This window comes from Phalacrocorax carbo, chromosome 1 (genome assembly GCF_963921805.1).
Source record: "Phalacrocorax carbo chromosome 1, bPhaCar2.1, whole genome shotgun sequence".
In the NCBI taxonomy this organism is placed as follows: Eukaryota; Metazoa; Chordata; class Aves; order Suliformes; family Phalacrocoracidae; genus Phalacrocorax; species Phalacrocorax carbo.
The window spans coordinates 144,744,198-144,765,184 of NC_087513.1; the positions used below are offsets into that span (position 1 = coordinate 144,744,198).

A 20,987-nucleotide genomic window follows, 5' to 3' on the forward strand; every position below is an offset into this window, starting at 1 on the left:
CTAACAGTAAGACCCTACCATGCCGTTCATTTCATGGCCACTTTGTCTTGCCATGGGAGGAATGTGCACCCATATCAAAAGGTTACAAGAAAAGCTCCCCAGGTGTGCACATCCTGACTAAGAAGAACTGTTGTGTTTGCTAGCCCTGACAGCATGTTGGGCTCACCTCCCCTTGTCTGGATATTCAGCCTCCAGAAGCCTAGCGCTGCGTTCGTTGTACATCTCTATGGCCATAGGAAGAGGTAGAAGAGGCTGCAACTGAGAGAGTCTGTCCTGCATATGCAGAAAGATCTGCTCCCCTCTGCCAGTCACCAGGCTTTTTTAGCTGTTTCAGAGGTGTTCAGTGAGTGAATCACTGGGGACACCCAGTACAATGTGTGTGCACGTCACTGCACTGCGTCCCTGTTGGACTTGGCAAAGCTACATACTGTTTACTGAGAAAACATGATTTCTTTTTGACTCCCACCTTTTGGTGGGAATAGCCTGCATGAAAGAAAAGAAATAGCCATGGGATCTTAGAAAGTTTTGCCTCCCAGTAGGTTCTGCAATTTTTCACCACTTTCGATCCCCAAAGGGCCGGATTCATTGCATTCAGACACCATTATCCCACTTTTAAAACCAAAGAAGTGACTAACAAAGAGGCATGTGGCTGCTCAAGCCTACCTGAAAACAGAGATCCAAATCCTCACCTCGGCTCAAGGACAGCACTGTAACTAACACATGGGCATGCCCCTTCCTTCCCTTGCTCCTCTTTACCATCTGCCAGTCACCCGCTCAGTCCTGTGGCTTCTCCGTGGCCACTGAGAACTTGAAAATTTGTAACTCCACAAGTCAAAAGAAAAAACTGCAAAAAGGAATGGCTGTGTGAGACTTTTTCTTGGCAATGTTTAAGAGTGAAGGGGATGAAGGGAAGACAAACAAGAAGCCCAAACAGCTCTTTGGTCTTGGGCCAGACCCTCACCTCAAAGTGAAGCATTGGCTCTCCTCTCTGTCCCAAACAGAACATGGGGCTGATGCTCCATGGCAAAATAGCACTTAATTCTGAAACATCTCAATTCACTGTCTTCACTCAGTATGTACCTTTCTGGGCAACAGTGAGGATGCATCACGCACACACACGAGATTGAGCGTGTGCACGCATGCTTTCCAATTAATTCTTTCAGCTCTTGTGATTTTTTTGGTCTCTCTAGAAGGATAACCACTAAAAGAATGACATTTTGCAATGAAACATTGAATGCATTTTTTATTTAAACATTAAGATTAAATTACAAAAGCTTCTGGAACAAAGAAAGGATGCCAAGGAGGAAGGAGCTGAAAACTCAGATTGCATTTTCTCATTCATTGTGAAAGCAAAACACACTGGCAGCAGCAAGGCGTTTTATAGAAAAGTTTCAGATGGACAGTACAAAGACCTTTCTGTCAATATCATCACTGAAACACCTTGCTGTCATGAAGCACGTCTTCTTTTCTGATCACACTTCTTAGTGTTGGCTGATTGGTTTTCATTGTGGGCAACAAGTAATAACTATTACTGTAATTCTTTACTGTTAATCTCTGCTAATATAACACAATCTTCTTCTTGGGAAAATGTCCAAACATCATTTACTTTACCCTGATAAAAATGTCTACTGGTGTTGTTAAAAGTTTTATTTGCACAAGTATGTTCCTAATCTATGTTAATTTCATGCAATATATCTCTAATTTTTGGAATAAATACTGAGAATCATTTGAGAAAGATCCTTGGAATGCAAAATCCAAACCATATTTTCTTTTAAGGGCAAAATTCCACCGCCTTTATTTACACAAGTAGCATCCTGCTCCCTATGTTACTTCACTGCAATCAGTACAGCCCCATTAGGATTTCCTGCATTGTATTAACTTCTAGTGAAAATCGGGCTGAGCAGTTTTATCTGTGGAGTAATGCACTACCTATAACCAGTAAAGGTGCTCAAACATGGCCCTACACTTAGTAATTTGGCACATTTACAATTGGCGTTACTCAGTAACCTATCAGATGACAATAGTGGAGCTCTTCTGTAAAATATAGGTTAAGCCTGCATTTGTATGACTGTACATCTGAAGTATAAAAACCACGATATGTAGTACACTTGAACAGTTAAAAAATATAACTTATTTTATTTGTAAACTATCAATGCAAGATACTCAGCAGCAAAGAAGCCATGTTCAATGTCTTCTGATCTTTTATAAAGATCTGTTGCTGTAAGTAATATAATTGTCTCCGAAACATCTGAGGTTACATGTAGAAACAATCAAGGCAATATTAATTGTACATATTATTAAACATGCAAAAAACTTCCTGAAGAATATTGCCCAAATGTAGAAAGTCGTCTGGATCTCAAATTTTCCTTGGTAGCATCTGCTTTGTAAGTATGGCTCACGTGTGGCGTTAGAGTCCTTCAGTTTATTTTGGAGAATTGGCACCTTTAATAACAGGCTCCCTATTCAAATATGTGGCCCAGTAAACTAAGTTAAAAGTTCCAAACAGCACTGGAAAAATTATCCGGGACATTTTGTCAATCTTACTGATGCTGTTGTAAGTCTTTTTGCTTTCAGCGGGCTTTTCTTCTGCAGACTTCACTGGAGCAGATGCAGTGTTCGAGATGACAGATGGGGCTGAGTCCTTTGGCATGTTTGGTGCAGGGGTCATCTTCCCAGTGCTGTAAGTATTAGTTGATTTATTTCCCAGCAATTCGCGCTCTTTTTTCTGCAGGGTAAAGGACAAAACATTAGGCCGCAGGAACAGAGAGTGGAAACATGTTCTCAAGATATTAACCCAAAAATCTAAGTAGCGTAATCAATCATGCTAACAAATGCCTGTTGGCTACTCCAACTTTGACTCACAAACAGCTGTTTCTGCTTTCATTTTATAGCCCTTACCCAGGTTAAACTTTCCCTGACACCAGAGATAGCTAAGAGCAGCCAGCAGGACCTGGATCCCACCTGGTGTGAGCGTTAGCAGCTTCTTTTGTCAGGACAATGTGGTCCTGCACCTGCAGAGGTTGCTGCTCCACGGGCAGCTGCCAAGGCACAGACATCACCCTCCTGGTTGTAGCAAGGAGTGTGGTGAAGGGCTCTTTGCCCCTGCTAGCTTCCCCTCTTTGTATTGCTCTCTCGGGATGCCTGCAGGTGCGAGCTCTCTCTAGATCATTTGCTAAGAGTCACTCCTATTCCAAAATTTTAATTTCCGCTTGAAACTTGAAAGTGTGTATTTTCACAGAACTGCTCTTTTGCCTCTTTTTTATTGGGGATACTGTGGTGGGGCCCTGACTCATAGAGCTCACATTGAGTTGTCATTTATTTGGGGGAGTGCATAGGGAGTGCTCTGCAGATACATATTTCATAGTATATGTGTGCTATTATCAGACATCTGGTCACTGAAATCCCATGCCATAGGTACTTAATGCCCTATATCCTTCTGAAAACAGTCCACTCCATACAGTTGGTGGAGACTGATAGTCTGCCTCTGGGAAAAGAAGGCAGCATATTTCCTTGCAAATATTCCTCTATAGGAAGGTGAAAGTATGTCATGAGGTAATTAGATACCTTTTTCATGAAGGAGCTGAAAATTCAGTTATTTCAGCTATGCTGAGTAACTGCTTTTTATTCTAGGTATTTAAAAAATGTAAGCACCTTGATTTTAGCAGCTTCCAGGGCTTTTTTGCCATCCCATGCCCAACTCCTCTTGGTGAAATAGTTGACTGTTGCAAATTCAATCAATGCAGAAAATACAAAAGCATAGCAGACAGCTATAAACCAGTCCATTGCAGTAGCGTAGGCCACTTTTGGCAAAGAGTTACGGGCACTGATACTTAAGGTGGTCATGGTGAGGACTGTTGTTACTCCTGTAAAGGAGGAAAAAAAAAAAAAAAAAAAGAGGTAGAGATCAGTTTGGTAGCCCTTACGAGATCCCTAACGAGTTACAAGCAGGCCCCAGTTCGGCACGCTACCTAAGAAGGCCACATGAAGTCAGTGAGTGTTTGCACATCATGGTCCAAAAGTGTAAGATACTTTGCTCAGTAAGAAAAAAATACAAGCCTCTGCCCTCAGGTGTTTACTTCTGTGGTGTTCCGGTTATCTCTAGTTACAGTGTATCTAAATAAGTATTTTTAAGGGTAACACAAACCCAGCTGTTACATAAACAAAAATCTTAGCGGTATTTTATCTCTGTACACTGATGCATGGTATGTAAGGAGTGTCCCTCATTAAGTGGTACATTATAAACTCAGTGAGCAACCTGTTTAGCAGTAATTTGCATAAAAAAGTAGGATTATGGATTTTATTTTCTCACGTGGAGATATTATGTATGAAATTGTTGGCTGTTATTGATTTCCTTGACTGTAGCTCCTCCTTTCACATAAGTCAGTAAACGACAGAGCTGCCACTACTTTCATCTGTGGAAGGATGCCCCCAATAGGACAAAATTCAACTCCCAGTTACAGCTCTGTAAACCTAGAACAGGTACTCCCAGTCAGCCAGGTGATGCTGGTACCCATGTTCTCTCTCCCCATACAGCTTGCTGAACTGATTTTTGATCAAAACTGCTGACTGGCTTCAGTAGGTTTGTATAGAAGAATGACTCTTTTAAGAACAAGTTTTACATAATAAACTGTTCCTGCTCCCTCATTTTTCATCTAGTCAAAATTTTGTTTTTCATCAACCTTCTACTGAAGACTGTGTTTATTTTCTGCAATCTTCTAGTGATAAATTGAGTAATTTAAGAGACCCCAAAGGATTTTTCCATGACAACTTCTGTAGCAAATATATGTTTTCTAAATGCAAAATCATATTAATTTGTTTGATGGTAATAGAGATAATTGTCGCTAATTAACCTCTACATGGTTTTCCCAGATAAACATCTTAAAACAGAGATAAACAAAATGTCTTGAAGAGAAGTCTGTTTCAAATGCTTAGCTAGAGTATACACTAAATATGATAATATGTATGGTTTTTTTGTTCTAAACCATCCAGTATTTTACCTGAGTGGAAAAAAAAAAAAACCACAAATCACACCAATCTGATTCTTATGTCTTCTGTCCTTAACCTCCATATAATTGATTCTTGAGCAATTTCTGCCTTAACTTTACCAAAAAAGCCCAGGCAGTGTTTTTAAATGCATTTTGAGTTTAAACTGGAAGAAAACAAGGGAATGTCTAGAACATCTCAAGCAGAAATAAGCAAGAGTGCACTGTGGTTATGTTACAGCAAATCAGTTCCACAAGCCGAATCATTCCTACCCGTGTGCTGGGAGAAAGTGGGATACTCACCAAAGACAGTCCTAGCAGGGACAGATTCTCTGTTTAGCCAAAACGACACTTGCGATAAGATCACAGTCATAATGCAAGGAAGGTACGTCTGGATGACAAAATAACCAATTTTTCTTTTCAGATGAAAATGGGCTGTCATAATAGTATATTCGCCTAGAAGGAGAAAAATGCGCATATGGGTAAAATACAGGAGGCTTACCGATTTAGGGACTTAAGCAGGCCAGCTCCACCCCCCATCTGAGGATACCATTCTGCCATTCTTAATTGCATGAAAAATGCCTGAATTTCCGTGCTGTGGAAAACCAGGACTTGAGACGGAGGTGCAACTGGATCCTGCTAGTCTTCACATTCAGTCCCCAAAAGCAGAAGACAACAACTGACTGCTCCTGCTGCACTGAAAAGCTGCGGCCCTTTTATGCACCCAGGATGTCTTGATGTTCACAGGCTTAAAAAAATCCTGTTGCCAAACCCTGTTGCCAAAACCCTGGGTTGCTGGCACTGCCTGAGACCTGCCCGGTTTTGACTCAGTGCTAGAAACTGTCTTACCAGAGTAATGATTAAGGACATCTACTCCTAGAAACCTGATTTAGCAACAGGACTTAACCTCATTAGGGCAACTGTTACTGCCAAGCCATCAGCTTTCAAGAATGAGAATGGGTCCGGACACCCCCTCTGCACCGCACTGTAGGGACTGCCTGTCCCAGTGTTGGTGCTGCAAAAATTGCAGCTTTGCCCATGGAACCTGGGAGGTCTTGTTGATCTGAGTACCCAAACCCATCAGATTGCTTCTCCAGAAAAAAAAGAAATCCCCCTAGCGCATGCAGTTTTCCTGGTGGTTTTGGTACACCTTAGCCCTTGGAAAAATAATCTGTTTCTGGATAGATATTGTGCCATGTCTTTTTCACTTGTGCAATGAATATTGTACTGCCTGCATGGAGAATTCACTGAAAGCTGCTACAGCAGTGCTAAATTCCATGTCTTTTTTTTTTTTATGCCAAATTCATAGCATTGCCTTAATCTGGCTTTTGTGAGGTCCTCTGAATTTCAATAAAAGCATAAAAAAATGCACTCCAAAATCGACAGACCAGCTGTCACCTCCCCTAATGTTTCAGAAAAAATCAAAACTTAACTGTTTCTTTCAGACTGTTCCTGTAAAACTATATAGTTGTTACTGAAGGCTATTCATTGATAGTAACTGCTCCCCAAAGCCAAAATATTGCTAGCTAAAAATAGGCTACTATTTGCCTAGGAAAAATAAGAGTAAAAACAAAATGTAAGAATAAAAAACGACCAACCCCTTCAAGCCCTAACAGATTTCCACTCACACTGATATCAAATTAATTTAAAAGCATGCATCAGTCAGCTGGGTACTGACAAAACAGAGTAATACCTGTTCTGAAATATATAATGTCCTCCAAGAAGAAAATAAATATAGCTATAATCTCTGCTGCAAGGCCTGACTGTTAGTCTCTACAGACCAGCCACAAAAGGAAAATATAATACAGACTGATTCTGCCTTGAGTGAATAGCCCAAGTTGAGCTGCAGCCAGCATTGCTAAGCAGTTCGATTTGGCAGATTATTTCTAAGTGACAATATGGCTAATTAGCAGAGAACAGGTCTACAGTGAAAGGGCTTTTGCAGGTATAGCTGCACTGATATGTCATGCTAGAGGAGCTCCATTATTCTGGATGAAGTTTACAGACCTTGTTCGTGCTGAGGATTTTACACAGAAAGACTGGAATAGCACAGAAATACCTTACCTGACAGCTGCCTCAATCTTTATGACTTCTGGAGTCTGATTTTCTGGTGAAACACTTCCCTGAAGAGGGATGTGGAGATGGACAGGGAATGCTGTGAAACTGGGGAGAAAATCCCTGGGAAGCAACATCTAATTCCCTTCCATTTAGTGTAATTTTGAACCAGGGATGCTGAACATGCTGTGGTCTCAGGAGGATCCCCGCCTGCTCTTTATTTAGGAGCATTCAGTTTGTAGATTACCCATAAAATATGCCACGAGCAGCAGGGTCTATGCGCCTGTAATCTGTTTCTGAGTTGCTACTGCACTGGGATGTGTCTCAGTCACACTTTTCCTGCTCACTAAGGAGTGACGATGTGCAGTATTGATTTTGACAGTATGCTTTTGGAGCCGGAATAAAAAAAAAATCTACACAGCTTCAGCAGAGCAACAGGATCCCTTTTTTTCCTTTGTAAATGCAGAAAATGAATGCCTACATTTTGATGGCCCTCCACAGCTGATTTTTACCTTATCATTTTCTTTAAACTGTCTTGTCTCCAGTGAAATAATGATATCACCTTGATTTTGTACTTGTTCTTCCAGCCAATATCTTCTCCAATTTCCCATGCTGTCCTTTTCAAAAATGCCTACACTAGGAGGGCTTCCTCCCGCAGACTTAGGGCTTAAGAAAACCCCACAGCTTGGTTTTTAATGTCCTGGGACCACTGCTTAAAGTAAAGCTAAAAGCTGCCTGAGTTGACTGTTTGGTTATATAGAACAAAATCCTGGCTCTGCTGGAGTGGCAAAGCTCCCTTTTACTTCTGAAAGGCCACTGTTTATCCTTAGACCATAAGCTTTCTTGAGCAAGAGTTAATTTTTGTTATAGGTTTATGTAGCACTTAAAAGAGAATCATGTTCCTGATGGGGTCCACTCACTACTGCACATAACAATTTTAATAACAAATTTAGCACTAATGAAAAGCCCTAGAGTAGGAAGGGCTGCATTTCTTCACAGAGCTATGCTACTATGCTGCTGCTGGTCTTTAGGGGTTTTTTATGCTTTAAAAGGTGCTGTGGCATTTTGGGGGTATCTAGATGACAGAGTTCTAGAAGTCACGCTTACAGTTTTTCCAGGATCTTACATGCATTCGTCCATTGCCATTATGCTGGGATTCAACAGAGTATTTTAATGAGGATGGACCCGCTCCCAGGCTTGTTTGTTTACTGGATGTACCTGGACTCAGGTGTACCCACAACTGTTCTGGCAAGAGGCTGATGTTAGGTCTGTGTCATCGCAGTCCCTGACCACGCTGACACCCAGAATATTTTGGCCCCTGAGAAATGCCTGTGTCCTTTTTATAGTGATGCATGGGAAAGACTAATCTCAAGGAAAAATCAGAATTATTTGGTGCAAAATGAAGGGCTGAATGCTTCTTTTATTATTTAGGCTTTGGATATTTCAGAGCTCAGGCTCCAGCTGGCAGAAGATAAAAGAGTGGGTTTTTGTTTTGTTTTGTAGCACTGCAGATCCTAAGTTAGCGATGAGAGATTCTGGGTATGGGAAACAGAACTGGGCAACCATTTGCAGAAAGCAGCAAGATCCACTTGGACCCAAGTCCTGCATCTGATTGTTTTCAGCACTTGCACCACCAGGACATAACAGATGTCAGGCCTGTTGGAAGCAGCGTGAGTAGTCAAATATCTTCTCTTTTGGGGGAATGACATTTGGGGATGTTAGCACAAGAAGAAAAAAAACATCAAACCAACAAATAATAGGTGGCACATGTCAGAGCTATTTTCTGTGGCACGGCTAAAACGTTCCTAATTTCAAGATTGGTTGGTGAATTGGGAGTGCCAGGATATCTTCTCTGAGAAGACAGATAAACGTGGTGGGTTGCCTACAAAATAAGCAGAGTCCCAAGGGATTCGTGCAGGACCAGCATTTCCATTTAAAAAAAAATCTGTTAGAAAGGAGAGCATAACTGTCCTATGACATATGCAAACATCTTGTCTATGCAACTGCAAGAGCTGCATAGTTTGACTTGTGTGTCAAAAAACCCACCAAAAAAATCCAAGCACTTGGATTTATGCAATAGATATTTGTTTTTTTCTTTTTCACATTCAACAGTTCAAAAGAAGGAAGAAATGCCTTAGATGGGCGCTCAGAAGTAACCCTGATTACTGGCATCCTACGAGCCTGATGAAGTCCAGAAAATCCATCACTGACTGATGCTTTCTCTGTGCGAAATCGGATTTTTGTATTTTACTAATCCCCCGTTACAATCTGTGTCCTGCTCTTTGCGATCCACCCTGTAATCAGAATCCAGCCAGCCCAGATGTAACCCGGGACATCAATATAAAATCTTGATGTTGGAAAACAAGCATTTATTAGCCTGAATCTTAGGGTACAGGAGAGAGGTGGTTACTGGGCAGAAATCTGGGGATTTGTCTGAAGAGTCCCCTGCTTCCTTGGGCTGAGGAGTACAAGAAGCTTTCACAGGCAAGGCTGCAAACTGGAAGCGGCCTGGAGCTGACACACTGGAGCACTCACTGCCTGGGCTGGATGGTTTTCTTGCTCTGAGGAGGAGGACGAACTTGTAGGAGATGCCCCAGTACATCCTCTGGATCTTTTTCTTGGCAATGATGAAGGCGAGAGGGGAGCTGCCCTTCATTGCAGAAAACAACGCAGCTATGATGGTAAACTGGTAAGGAAAAAAGTGTCTTTGCTCTTTAACGGGAGATAGCATACTCGTCCTTTTTCTGCAGTGGTGGCTGCTCTGCCTCTGTCTGTATGCTTCCCTTGACTTTAGATATCTTTGCTTTAGCAACAGCTTTGTGTCTCCTGAAATGGGCAAGGGATGGGGTGAAGATGCATAGGACGGAGACGGCAGTTGTGTTTTGTGGCTCCCCTGTGCTGCCCGAGGGAAGCTTTCCCTCACTTTGTTTCCTGTTGGGAGAGTAAGCGGCAGGCTCAGCTGCCCCCTCTTTATTTGCCATATTTGGACAGTTTGAGCAGAAAGCTTTACACGCCTTCATGTTTTGGACCAACTAACTTTGTGTGTGAGTGTACGTGTACCTGTTTTCCCATCTCCTAAATTTCCTGTGGATAGTAAGAGTTTCCTAACTCGGTCTACAACCTCGGCAGGACCTCCACAGTCCTGCCTTCAGCTCAGAGCCCATCCTTTTTCACCAGGGACACAGTGCATCACCAGAAGACTCTGTTGTGCTTTGCCAGCAGGAATTGCTCCCAGCCGTGTTGCTGTAGGCTGCAGGCTGCGCTCTTTCCCCTCCCCAAGCCCCATGCACCCAGCAGCCGTGGAAATCCCCCTTCCCTTCACGGCAGGATATTTTGCTTCCAGGCTGAGGAGCCCCCACGCTGGGTGCCACTAATGCTCTCCAGCTGAGCACATTGTGTAACTTGGTTAAGCCCCCATCCTTCTGTCCTTCTGAGCCTACATGACCCCTGTCCTGGCCTCGACCCCCCCGGGAGTCCCCCTGCCAATGCACACCCAGGGCTGCCCTTGCGTGGGAGCCTTAAGAAGCAGGGGGACATGGCTCACGTGGATGCCCGGCCTGGGATTAAAGCTTCTTTGCTTCCCTAATGCTGCCACATCTGGTGCCTCCGCTTGCAGCCCAGGAGGAAACGGGAATCCTCAGGGTTTGCACCTCCTCTCTGGCCACGTGGTCCCCCAGACATGCTGCAGAGCCATGCCACAGCCCCCACCTGCCCTCCACTCCCCCCCCCGCGCAGTTTCATCAAGCAAATCATTTTAAAGCAATGATTGAAACGGATCAAATGCGTGGGTGGTGTTTGCCTCGCGGCGTGGTTCCTCCCACAGGGAAATAAGCCAGCAATAGCGCTGGCAGCCTCAGCAAAGACAGTCGCCAAGAAGCTGCGTGCAGCTTCTCCAGTGCTCCCGTTAAATAGCAGGGGCTTGGATGCATCTTCAGCAACAGCCTTGCAATATACTGAAGATCCAGTATATAACCCTCTCAGTGTTTCAGTGCCTCTGCTAGGTAGCCAGGTACCCACACAGGATCTCCCCAACACCCCATGCCCCACAGATACTTCCCCAGCTTCCTTGCAAAATAACTGGAGCCAGTGGATCTCCCCTCCTGCTCCTGCTATCAGCAACCATAGGGTGGAAATATTCTCCCTACCTGTACTGGTACTGATGTTTTCAGTCCCTACAGTTTGTCCCATCAGGTGGTACTGGTTAAGCCGTGAACCATCTTCAGCCACCACCACAGATGTTGTGGTGCTATTAGTCCACACATAGATCACTTCAGAATTGGGGTAAGCATCTGTTGACAAGGGGGAGAAAAAGACGGCAATGAGTAAAAAACACTGTGTAATATTTAGTGGATCCTTAAATGATAAATGGTGGGGAGAGGGAAGAATGGAGGATTGAAAGTGAATGGAGAAATACAAATAAAGATGATATAATCATGTTCCCATATGCCCAGCTCAAAAAAAAAAAAAATTAGGTTGAAGCCTTCTAATATAACAGATGTGTGGGATGGTTTGTTGAAGGCTGGAACAGTGGAGGTATAAATATAATCCATCAAAACCATTTGATTTGGGAAAGAGCAGCTCAGGCCCATACTTACCTATCTGGCAGCTCCTAAACCTCAGCAAGCTGCAAGAGGCATTTTGCTGGTTTCCCCCCTCAGAAGGACTCAGACACTTTAAGCGCCTGGACAACAGGGACCTTCTGTGTTTTGCCCCATCTCCAGGATAAAATACTAAGTGATGCCGTGTGCAAGTGCGGGGTCTGGTGTGTGCACTGGCTTTGGGATATGTACGTGTGGATGATGGGGTAGGTCTTGCGTGCAGGTGGCGGCTGTAGGTAAAGGAAGCTGGGATGTGAGTGCCTGTGATGCTGAGGAGCAGAGGCAGGATTCAGGGGTGAGGCTGCATGAGGGAGAGCAGGAGTGGGGGGGTTGTGTGTACCAGAGCAAATGGGTGGTGGCAAGGGAACATCTGCACACCTGGAGATGTGAATGTGATAAGATTTCTCTCACAGCCATTTGCAAGTCCTAGGAAATAAAGGTGGTGGCAGTACTGCCAGCTCATTCCTTCCTCTATAATGTTGCTGTTACTTTTAATGCCTTAACACCTGGAGTAATTATGCTATTATGAGGGAATCTCAGTCTTCTTTTAGAAAGACAGTCAGCGTCAGTTTTATTTTTTAAGCCTTCTCGGCAGATAAAGTCTCAAAAAATCCAGGAGCCAACTATACATTTAAATATATTTTATTTAATTTAAGTAGATCGCACACTTTTTAGAGCACCCTGATCACTGAAAGCTTTCAAGTAACATTACTGCAGGCATGTTACAGTAGGCTGGAGTCCATTTTACTAAAATCTCTGGAAAGCAGGCAAGGCTTACTCTCCAAATAGGACGTGAAAAGCTGGTAGAGCTGGAAGCGATCTGAAGTCAGATACTAATATCTTCCCTTCTGCACTCTGTAACTTGTAAGTTGGGGGTGCAGAATGTTTTCTTCTGGAAAAAACTCACATCCTAGTTCAATGCAATCTGTGCAGGAGGCAACACATGGTGGCTTTCCAGATAAGGACTCGAGAGTCAAGGGCAGGAGGTTAGCTTAAAGGATCGTGTGTACTGGCTCCAACAGACTGCAAATTTTGTTTGCTGGTGACTGTAAGCTGTCTTGGAAAGCTGCAACTGCATGGAGGACTCAAAAATTTTCACAGGCAGTGGGTCATCATGAGCTTCTGAGGTGCTGCAGTGGCAAGAAATATGCGAAGGCTGTCCCGGGATTCATACAACCAGGAATGTCAAGCAGAAAATGAGAAGTGATCCCTGTCCAGGTTAAGAGCATATGTGTGTAGCACAGTGAGCAGCAGATCACTTGGATGCTGGAGCGGGTAGCAGGGAAGAAAGCAGTGCCTTGTTTTTACTGTTGTTAATCTTCCTGTGGCATCTGCGGGAAGTGCTGCCAGAGGCAGGACTCTAGGCTAGATACACCTCTGGTCTGACGGCTTATGGCTATTCGTGCATTGTTGTCCACACTTGAGAACAGATATGAAAATAACGAGGACAGAGAGGGGGGGAGAGTTCAAAAGAGGGTCACAAGTATCTCCAGGGATTGGAAAACAAGTCATGATTTGAAGCTTAAGGAGCTCAGCTTATTTAGCTCACTGACAAGAAACTGAGACGTGACTCGAGCGCTGAGTATAGATACTTGCATACAGAAAAGAGGTCTAAAACCAGGGTGAATTTCTTGTACTAATGACAAAAGGAAAAGCAAAGCAAAGATGGTTTCAGGCAGATTCAGATGAAGAACAGGACACAATTTCCTAACTGAGGGAGTAATTAAGCAGCGGATAACCTTCTGAGAAAAAAATTATGGACTAAGAAAGATAATGATAAGAAGAGATCTTTTTTTTGTCACATATCTGACAGTTGTTGCTGCTGTATTCAGGGCTGGAGCTGATCCAGGCTTTGGAAGTTGAGGCTCTATGAATCCTCCATCCCTTGTTATGGCCATGCAGCCATGCAGGACTGCCCACATGCCTTTCATGTGCTTGTATTTGTAGCTGTGCAGTAAAATTATTGTGTGTCGTCGTTATTGTGTATCATTACATCTCATGAACCGCTTTGAAAGGCTAGGAAGGAATTTCTTCCCTATATCAAAATATTTGCATCACAAAAAGTGATGGTGTTTCAACCTCCCTTTACAGCTGAGACACTTTCTCATCTCAGAGACGATTACAAGTTTACAACATGTTGTAAATAATTCCAAAGCCAGATCTGGAGAAAGCAAGTAGAAGGAGACGGGTCCATTTAAAAAGGCGCTGCAGAAATCCCTCCTTTTTAAATGCTTATCTGGTATATGTTGTTGTTCATGTGCTGATATCCCCAGTGAATGTTGGATTTTTGTAGGAAGATTTGGGATTGTCAGAGAATTTTATTTTTACCTATGTTACTTCCTATGCAAAAGAAAAAAAAAGCATTGGCCTTCTTGCTGGGATGATCCAGATGTATCCCTCCTCAGCCATTCCATTATTGCAAGGATCCCAGGCACTGGGGGAATTGGGTTTGTCCTGTTTTCTGCCAAGGACACACAGTAATTCAGTCCAGCTAGACGCTTCCCAGTGAGAGCACTGTAACCAAATTCCACTGAAATTGCAACCACACAGGAACACAGGCCTGTAAGGCTTAACAAGTATTCAGATGTTTTAGTTCTCTGCTCTGCCTAGCCTTGGGAGTCCAAAAATAAATCAGTGCCTCTGATTTGAATTGCAGCCTTTACTGGGTACTTAAACACACACACTGATACAAGGTTGGAGGCTTGTGCTCTGGAGAAGCCGAGCACCTCCTCCTGTAAAAAAAAACCTGTCGTTAAGACTGAGGGCAGAAGACCTCACAGGCATTCCCAAGCAATACTTTGCGAGGCTGCTTTCTTTTCGAAACCACGGCAAGGAAGGGAGGGTGCCTATCCCAGACCAGCTGGTGAGAAGAGAGAGCACTCAGGCAGGCAAGAGCAGAGCTTGAGGCCAGTCCCTGCCTGGGAGAAGGACTTCCAGCCTATAGGTCCTCTCTCATGGGAAAATACCTAATGCAAGCCTAGGAGACAGAGAGCTGTGCCACTGCTTGGCCAGGAGTACAGTATCTAGGGCAAAAAGGAAGAACAGCCCAGCTAGAAGTGGGGCTCCAGCTTCTCCTTCCAGTGCTGTCTCTTTATCTGCTTTGTTTGTTGATTTTGCGATAGATGAGCAGTCCCAGAGGATTCAGGATTTTTATTCTCACTGCAATGCATCTTCCCTTGCTTGCTTCTGCTCTGATTCCAAGGCAATCAGGGCGAGATTGCAAGAGGTTCTTGTGCAGGAGAAGGAGGATAATTATAGGCAGGGCTTTAAGACAAAAGATGGTAACAGATGTGTCCCTGAGGAGCCCAAACCAAACTGATGCAACCTGTAGTGATTCCCCCCCCCGCCCCGACCCGAAGAAGTCTGTCACATTAGAAACAAGATTACCCCAGTCTAGAGATATTCTATTGTGGTGGATCATATATATGACGTGAGCCTCATCTATCTTCCATGCAAATGTATGAAAACATGGTCTGTGTTTTAAAAAGCTGTAATACAAGATTTTTTGGCTTAGTGCCTCCTTTCTTCACTATGGGCCAGGCTCTGAGTGTCTAAGCCTTCTTGGGAGAAAGAGAAGAATGGAGAAAATGTCAAAACATGAATGTGAATGTAAAAAGATAGAGCCACCCCCTCAGTTCACACACACCCTTGAAAGAAACTTAACAGCTCTGACAGGAAAAGGCCACCCCATGCACCTTGGTGTGGCAGGTGAACCAGTGACCGTCTCTTTTCTGGTCATCTAGGTAAACCTCCAGGTAGATAAACCTGTGTACTTGTAGCAGGAAGTTGTCTTCCAACTGCAAACCTTCTGCCACATCTTCCCAGAAACTTCAAACTCCAGTCATCCCAAACTTGACTACCAAAAGCTTCAGCTCTGCTGCTGACAACCCATGTGGTATAATTAGGCACAGTCATATTGAAAGCTGAATGTGTGGGAGTAGTCTAGAATAATGTTATTTTGCTCTCAAGATAGAGCACGTGCTAATGGAGAGGTTGTATTATTCACTGTCATACCAAATTGTGTAAAAACCTTCCTCCACTTAAGTAAAGCTTCCAGTAGGTTGCCTACGAGCCACGCTTGCTGAAGGACTGAAGAACTTCAGCTCATGCTTTCTAGAGTTATAAGAAAGGTTTACTGCCGATAAGGGAATAAGGCTCTCACATCCTCTACCTGGTACATACAGGAAGGACAAGGAGTTTCCCAAAGGGTGACAGAAAAATGTAGTAGAGGCTTTGGGTGAGCAAGCTGGGAGAATGCTGCTGGTGGTGTAAAAGCAAACTCAAATTCAAAGCCACTGAACCTCCAAGTGAGACTGCTTGGTGTTTAGTCTACTTTAAGCCAGTGGGCTTCTTCTGGTTTTATGAATCCAAATAATTATTTTGGTGTTCTTTACAATCATTCTGTTGGCTTGCCAAGGAAAGTGGGAAGGCTTGTTAAATTTTTTTTTCTCTTCTAAGCTCACTCTCTCAAAAAGCAAAAAAAAAAAAAAAAAGGAGCAGATGAGATGAACAGCTAAAATTACAGAGAGGTATAAAGTTACTAAAAGTGAGAAAATGACAACAGACATTTATTTCTAGTGGACATTTGATAAATGGCTGCAGGCTTATCACCTACCAGAATGATGAAATAAGTAATTTCTTCTCATATCTGTTTATCGATGAGCAAACCCATTTTTCTACATTCTAAAATCCAACACACACCACACTATAAAAACAGGAAAGATCTCCCTTACTCTTCTCTCACCCTCCTCCCGCTCTCATATGTCTGGCAAGGAAAGCGTGACGCAGTCTTTCTTATGCCAGTGAACAGAGGGCAGGGGAGCGACCACAGCCACAGGGAGGGAATACATTACGACAAAGTCCGACAAAGCAGAGCAGCCAGTTGGTAAGACCTGGAGGATCCCCGCCGTTCATCTTGGCACTGAGGGGTGCCCTGTCTTCCCTGTTTTCATTCGTGAATGAAGCAGTATGAGCAGTCCAGCATCCTCCCATATATTTGGCAAGCAGCCCACAAGCCGGGAGCCTTCTCCTGCCACTGCTCCAACCACAGGCCAGTGGTGGCACCTGTGGCTAATGACAGACATGCTCCCTTCTTGCCTTTCTTTGTCCTCTGCTTTGGAATAAACTCCAGGGCGGGGGGGGAGGGGTGGGGGAAGTGTTTCTTGGCTCCTTAAGTCAAATAAACCCAGGTGTGGATGGCTGAGTCCAAACTTTGAGTCCATGGGGCCCAGATGTATTTCTAGGACTGATTTTCTGAGGCTATACCCATGAAAAAAAAAAACCAACACTGATGTCTGCCAGTAAGTTTTCATATTAGCAAGACAGGGTATAAAATAATTTAGGAAAAAAAGAATCCCCCTCCAAAACACCCCCAAACCCTTTGACTGACCTCACAGGAGGTCATAAAAGCAGTCCCTGCATAATTAAGTGGAGGCAACCTGTGAAATGTGGGATCTGTGTGTATGGGTGCCCAGCCTGCATGCTTGTGTTGCAGTCCACAATTAAATAAACCATTTATCTGCAAACCATGGCTGAAACTTTTCTTTCAGAATTACACTAGTCAGAGGCTGAATTAACTTTAAAAGATACCATAGAAAGATGACTTTTGGCTTGTTTTCTATTTTATTCATTACAATTGTGCAGTTACGCCACCAAGATGATCAAAGGACGGGGAAGCCTGCCATATGAGGATAGGCTGGGAGAACTGGGTTTGTTCAGCCTTGAGAAAAGGAGGCTCAGAGGGGATCTCATCACCATGTACCAGTACTTAAGGGGCAGCTACAAAGAAGATGGAGACTCCCTTTTTACATGGAGTCACATGGAGAGGACAAGGGGGATGGACACAAGTTGCTCTTGGGGAGATTCCGCTTGGACACCAGAGGGAAATTTTTCACAGTGAGGACAGTCACCCATTGGAATAATCTCCCCAGGGAAGGGGTTGACACCTTCAAGAGTCATCTGGACAGGGTGCTGGGCCATCTTGTCTAGACTGTGCTCTTCCCAGAAAGTTTGGACTAGGTGATCCCTGAAGTCCCTTCCAGCCTGTGATTCTGTGATGCTTATTAGCCTTTATCATCGTGATATTTAGCACATGCCACAGGATCATCAGAGTGCCTAATCTTTGGAGTATTGCTGATCGCCATCAAAGCCTGCTGATTGTGAAAGATGTGCATAAATTGTCAGCTTTTTTAGAAGTTCTAATTAGTCTGAATATGCATTCAAATATCTATCTTTCTATCTTATCTATCCACTAATATATTTGACTCACTTGGAGGCTGTTAGACAACTCAGCAGAGATCCAAGTTACAACCTCTCAGAGACTTCTGCAGGTAGTAAAAGTGCTGCTACTAAGCCGTCATGTACCAGCTTGAATTCTAAGATTCAGGCTGGGTTTCTTATTGTTTGTGCATGAATACTTTTTAACCCATTATAAAGCATCTGTCAATGGTCGCAGCTATGCAGCTGAAGCCAGATTTGAGCTCTGTAATTGGAATTTCCCATTAAATTGAGTTGATAAGAATGAATCAATCTACAAATGAGATCACTTTATAGGAAGAACTATTGGAAAAGAGACGTAGTGAAAATGTAATTTTAAATATAAAACTAACAAGACATGGTACTAAATATGCACGGATTGGGTGTATGGGGAAATAGCTTTATATAACACTAAGTTATTAAAGTAAAATAGCAATTTAAATACCAAGAGACATGTATTCATATATTCAATGATTAAGAGCCTAAAATGAAGACTTTGCCCTACTGTGATGAATTCTGCTGTTCTTGGGAGAATTTGAGGGTCTTGGAAATTACTTTAGGGACCTGAAATCATCAGAATTAAGACTGATCATTTAAACTGGCATGAGCTTACAGCAGATGGATAAACAGCACGCATGATTTTAAATACGTGCCACGGACAAGAATTGTAGTGTGGATAAATACATGGGATTAAAAGTTTGCATGACGCAGAATCGCAGAATGGTTGGGGCTGGAAGGCACCTCTGGAGGTCAGCCAGCCCCACCAACGGAGCCACCCTCTGCTCAAGCAGGGATGTTGAAAGCAGGTTTTCCAGGACCATGTCCAGTCAGGTTTGGAATATCTCCACAGATGGAGACTCACAATCTCTCTGGCCAACCTGTTCCAGTGCTCAGTCACCCTGACAGTAAAAACATGTTTTCCTGTGTTCAGATGGAATTTAATATTTTTTGATTTGTGCCCACTTGTCCTGTCAATGGGCACCACTGAGCAGAGCCTGGCTCCCTCTTCTTCATTCCCTCCCATCAGGTATTTATACAGATGGATTAGGTCCCCCTGAGCCTTCTCTCTCCAGGCTGAACAGCCCCAGCTCTCTCAGCCTCTCCTCACAGGACAGATGCTCCAGCCCTTAAATTATTTTTGTAGCCCTGCGCTGGACCCAATCCACAAAGTCTGTATTTTTCATGCATTGGGGAGCTCCAGATGTGAGTAGAAACTAAATGCTCAGAATGAAATGTTTTTGGAATGGCACAGTATCATCTAGATGGAACAACAGAGGACATCCAAGGAGGGAATTAGTCATGGACTAAGATGATCAGGAGACTGGAGCATCTCCCTTATGAGGAAAAGCTGAAAGACTTGGGTTCGTTCAGCCTGGACAAGAGAAGAATGAGGGGGGATCTCATCAATGCTTATAAATATCTGAAGGGTGGGTGTCTGGATGATGGGACTGGGGTCTTTTCAGTGGTGCCCAGCGACAGGCCAAGGGGCAATGGGCACAAGTTGGAACACAGGAAGTTCCACCTCAACATGAGACAAAACATCTTCCCTGTGAGGGTGCCAGCGCAGTGGCACAGGCTGCCCAGGGAGGTTGTGGAGTCTCCTTCCCTGGAGACATTCAAACCCTGCCTGGACGCGTTCCTGTGCCCCCTGCTCTGGGTGTGCCTGCTCAAGCAGGGGGTTGGATGAGATGATCTCCAGAGGTCCCTTCCAACCCCTACCGTTCTGTGATTCTGTGACTTGAAACAGTTTTTCTAAGAAAACTGATGTCAAAAACAATAGGACACCATTAGCTGTGAAATGGGCAGTAGGAAGTTCAGCCTTACTAAAATGATCATTTCTGTCCTTCCTGAAGTTAAAATAAAAATATAATTTGATAACATAGGCAGTATTTAATATGTTTTCCTGATACACAGTTTTATTTGATCTTGTTGTCACATTCTTCAGGGAATACAATAGGATGTTCTGAGAAATGCACCAGACAGGTCTTGAGGGACTTCATTACTAAGTAACACTAATATACTATACTGATCATTACTAAAAAAAAAAATAAAGCCCTAAGTTAGGTCAAAATGACTCTGTTTCAGAATGTAATTTATAAGTCACCTCAGGAAAAGGTGGGAATAGGAATGTGACAGAAGTGTCTATGGCTTGGAAATGAAATAGAAGCACAGACTGTACCCATGAGGTGGTGAGACATACAGAACTGAAGATGCCTGTGAAGTTAATTTTGAGACACATTGTTTTGTAAAAGCTGTTTTCTTCGGCTTTTCAAAGCAAACGACAGGTGGAAGGCTCTGCTTAATTTTACAAGTTCCAGTTCATGAGGGAAAACTCTAAACGTGACCCGACTTAGAGATCAAAAATATAAAGCAAAGGAAAAAAAGGGTATGATTTTGCCTGAAAGTAACTGATTTTGGAGGTGTGACTCACGATTAGCATAGGCAAGGCTGCTGACTGCTTCAATACAATAAATTGACTATTTACAAGCTGGTACAGTAAATCACAGTCATGCCAATGATGAATGTAACACAAATACTAATGAACAGTTCTGATAATTCACCCAGACACATTACCTTCACAGGATGCTCTTACACCGGTTAAGAACAGCCCTGAGCTAGGAGCTGTGCAGAGTAATACGGAATGGCTCTCAAGGATGATTGTGGAGACAGCACAGCAGCTTGAGTGATGCCCCTTAAAGGGCTGTGCGTATTTGCCACCACGCAGGCAGTCTCACTGGTGACAGTGTCAGCTCTTCCCTGCCCCATCCCGCTTGCCCAAATGGCCACAGGGGAGCCATCAGAGCAGTGCATCTATTCCCCAAGCACTGGGACTGCCGCGGCTAGGACTGACTCCTTGCTGTGAAATCTGACAATATAGGCACCTGGATTAAAATCCAGACACAGCACACCAAATTGAGGTGTGCATCTTGGGATAGCAGGTCCTCAGGTTCCACTCAGAAAAAAAACAACCAAGTTTTCCCATTGGGCAGCCTGGAGCACCTCAAATGGCAACAGACACGCCGGTGCAGACAACTAAACTGTGCCACCCATCGCCTTGGGATGCCTGCCACAGGCTGACTGAGAGGGGTGACTAAAC

General features: G+C 43.7%; 1 protein-coding gene and 1 long non-coding RNA gene across 4 annotated transcripts in view; one reads left to right on the plus strand and one right to left on the minus strand.

Moving 5' to 3' along the window:
* Positions 1-2,422: 2,422 nt before the first annotated feature.
* Positions 2,423-20,987, minus strand: part of GABRA5 (gamma-aminobutyric acid type A receptor subunit alpha5) — a 57,935-nt gene continuing 39,370 nt past the window's right edge. For all 3 annotated transcript variants that reach the window (XM_064438359.1, XM_064438369.1, XM_064438352.1), the window contains 4 exons: positions 11,183-11,326; positions 5,286-5,438; positions 3,652-3,863; positions 2,423-2,725 (listed from right to left, as the gene is read on the minus strand). In XM_064438359.1, the coding sequence (XP_064294429.1) occupies positions 2,423-2,725; positions 3,652-3,863; positions 5,286-5,438; positions 11,183-11,326 (812 nt within the window). The remainder of the gene's footprint in view (positions 2,726-3,651; positions 3,864-5,285; positions 5,439-11,182; positions 11,327-20,987) is intronic.
* On the plus strand, positions 2,600-10,531 carry LOC135310513 (uncharacterized). Its single transcript, XR_010370596.1, has 3 exons — positions 2,600-2,680; positions 8,541-8,707; positions 9,150-10,531. It is a non-coding gene; the product is annotated as an uncharacterized LOC135310513 (long non-coding RNA).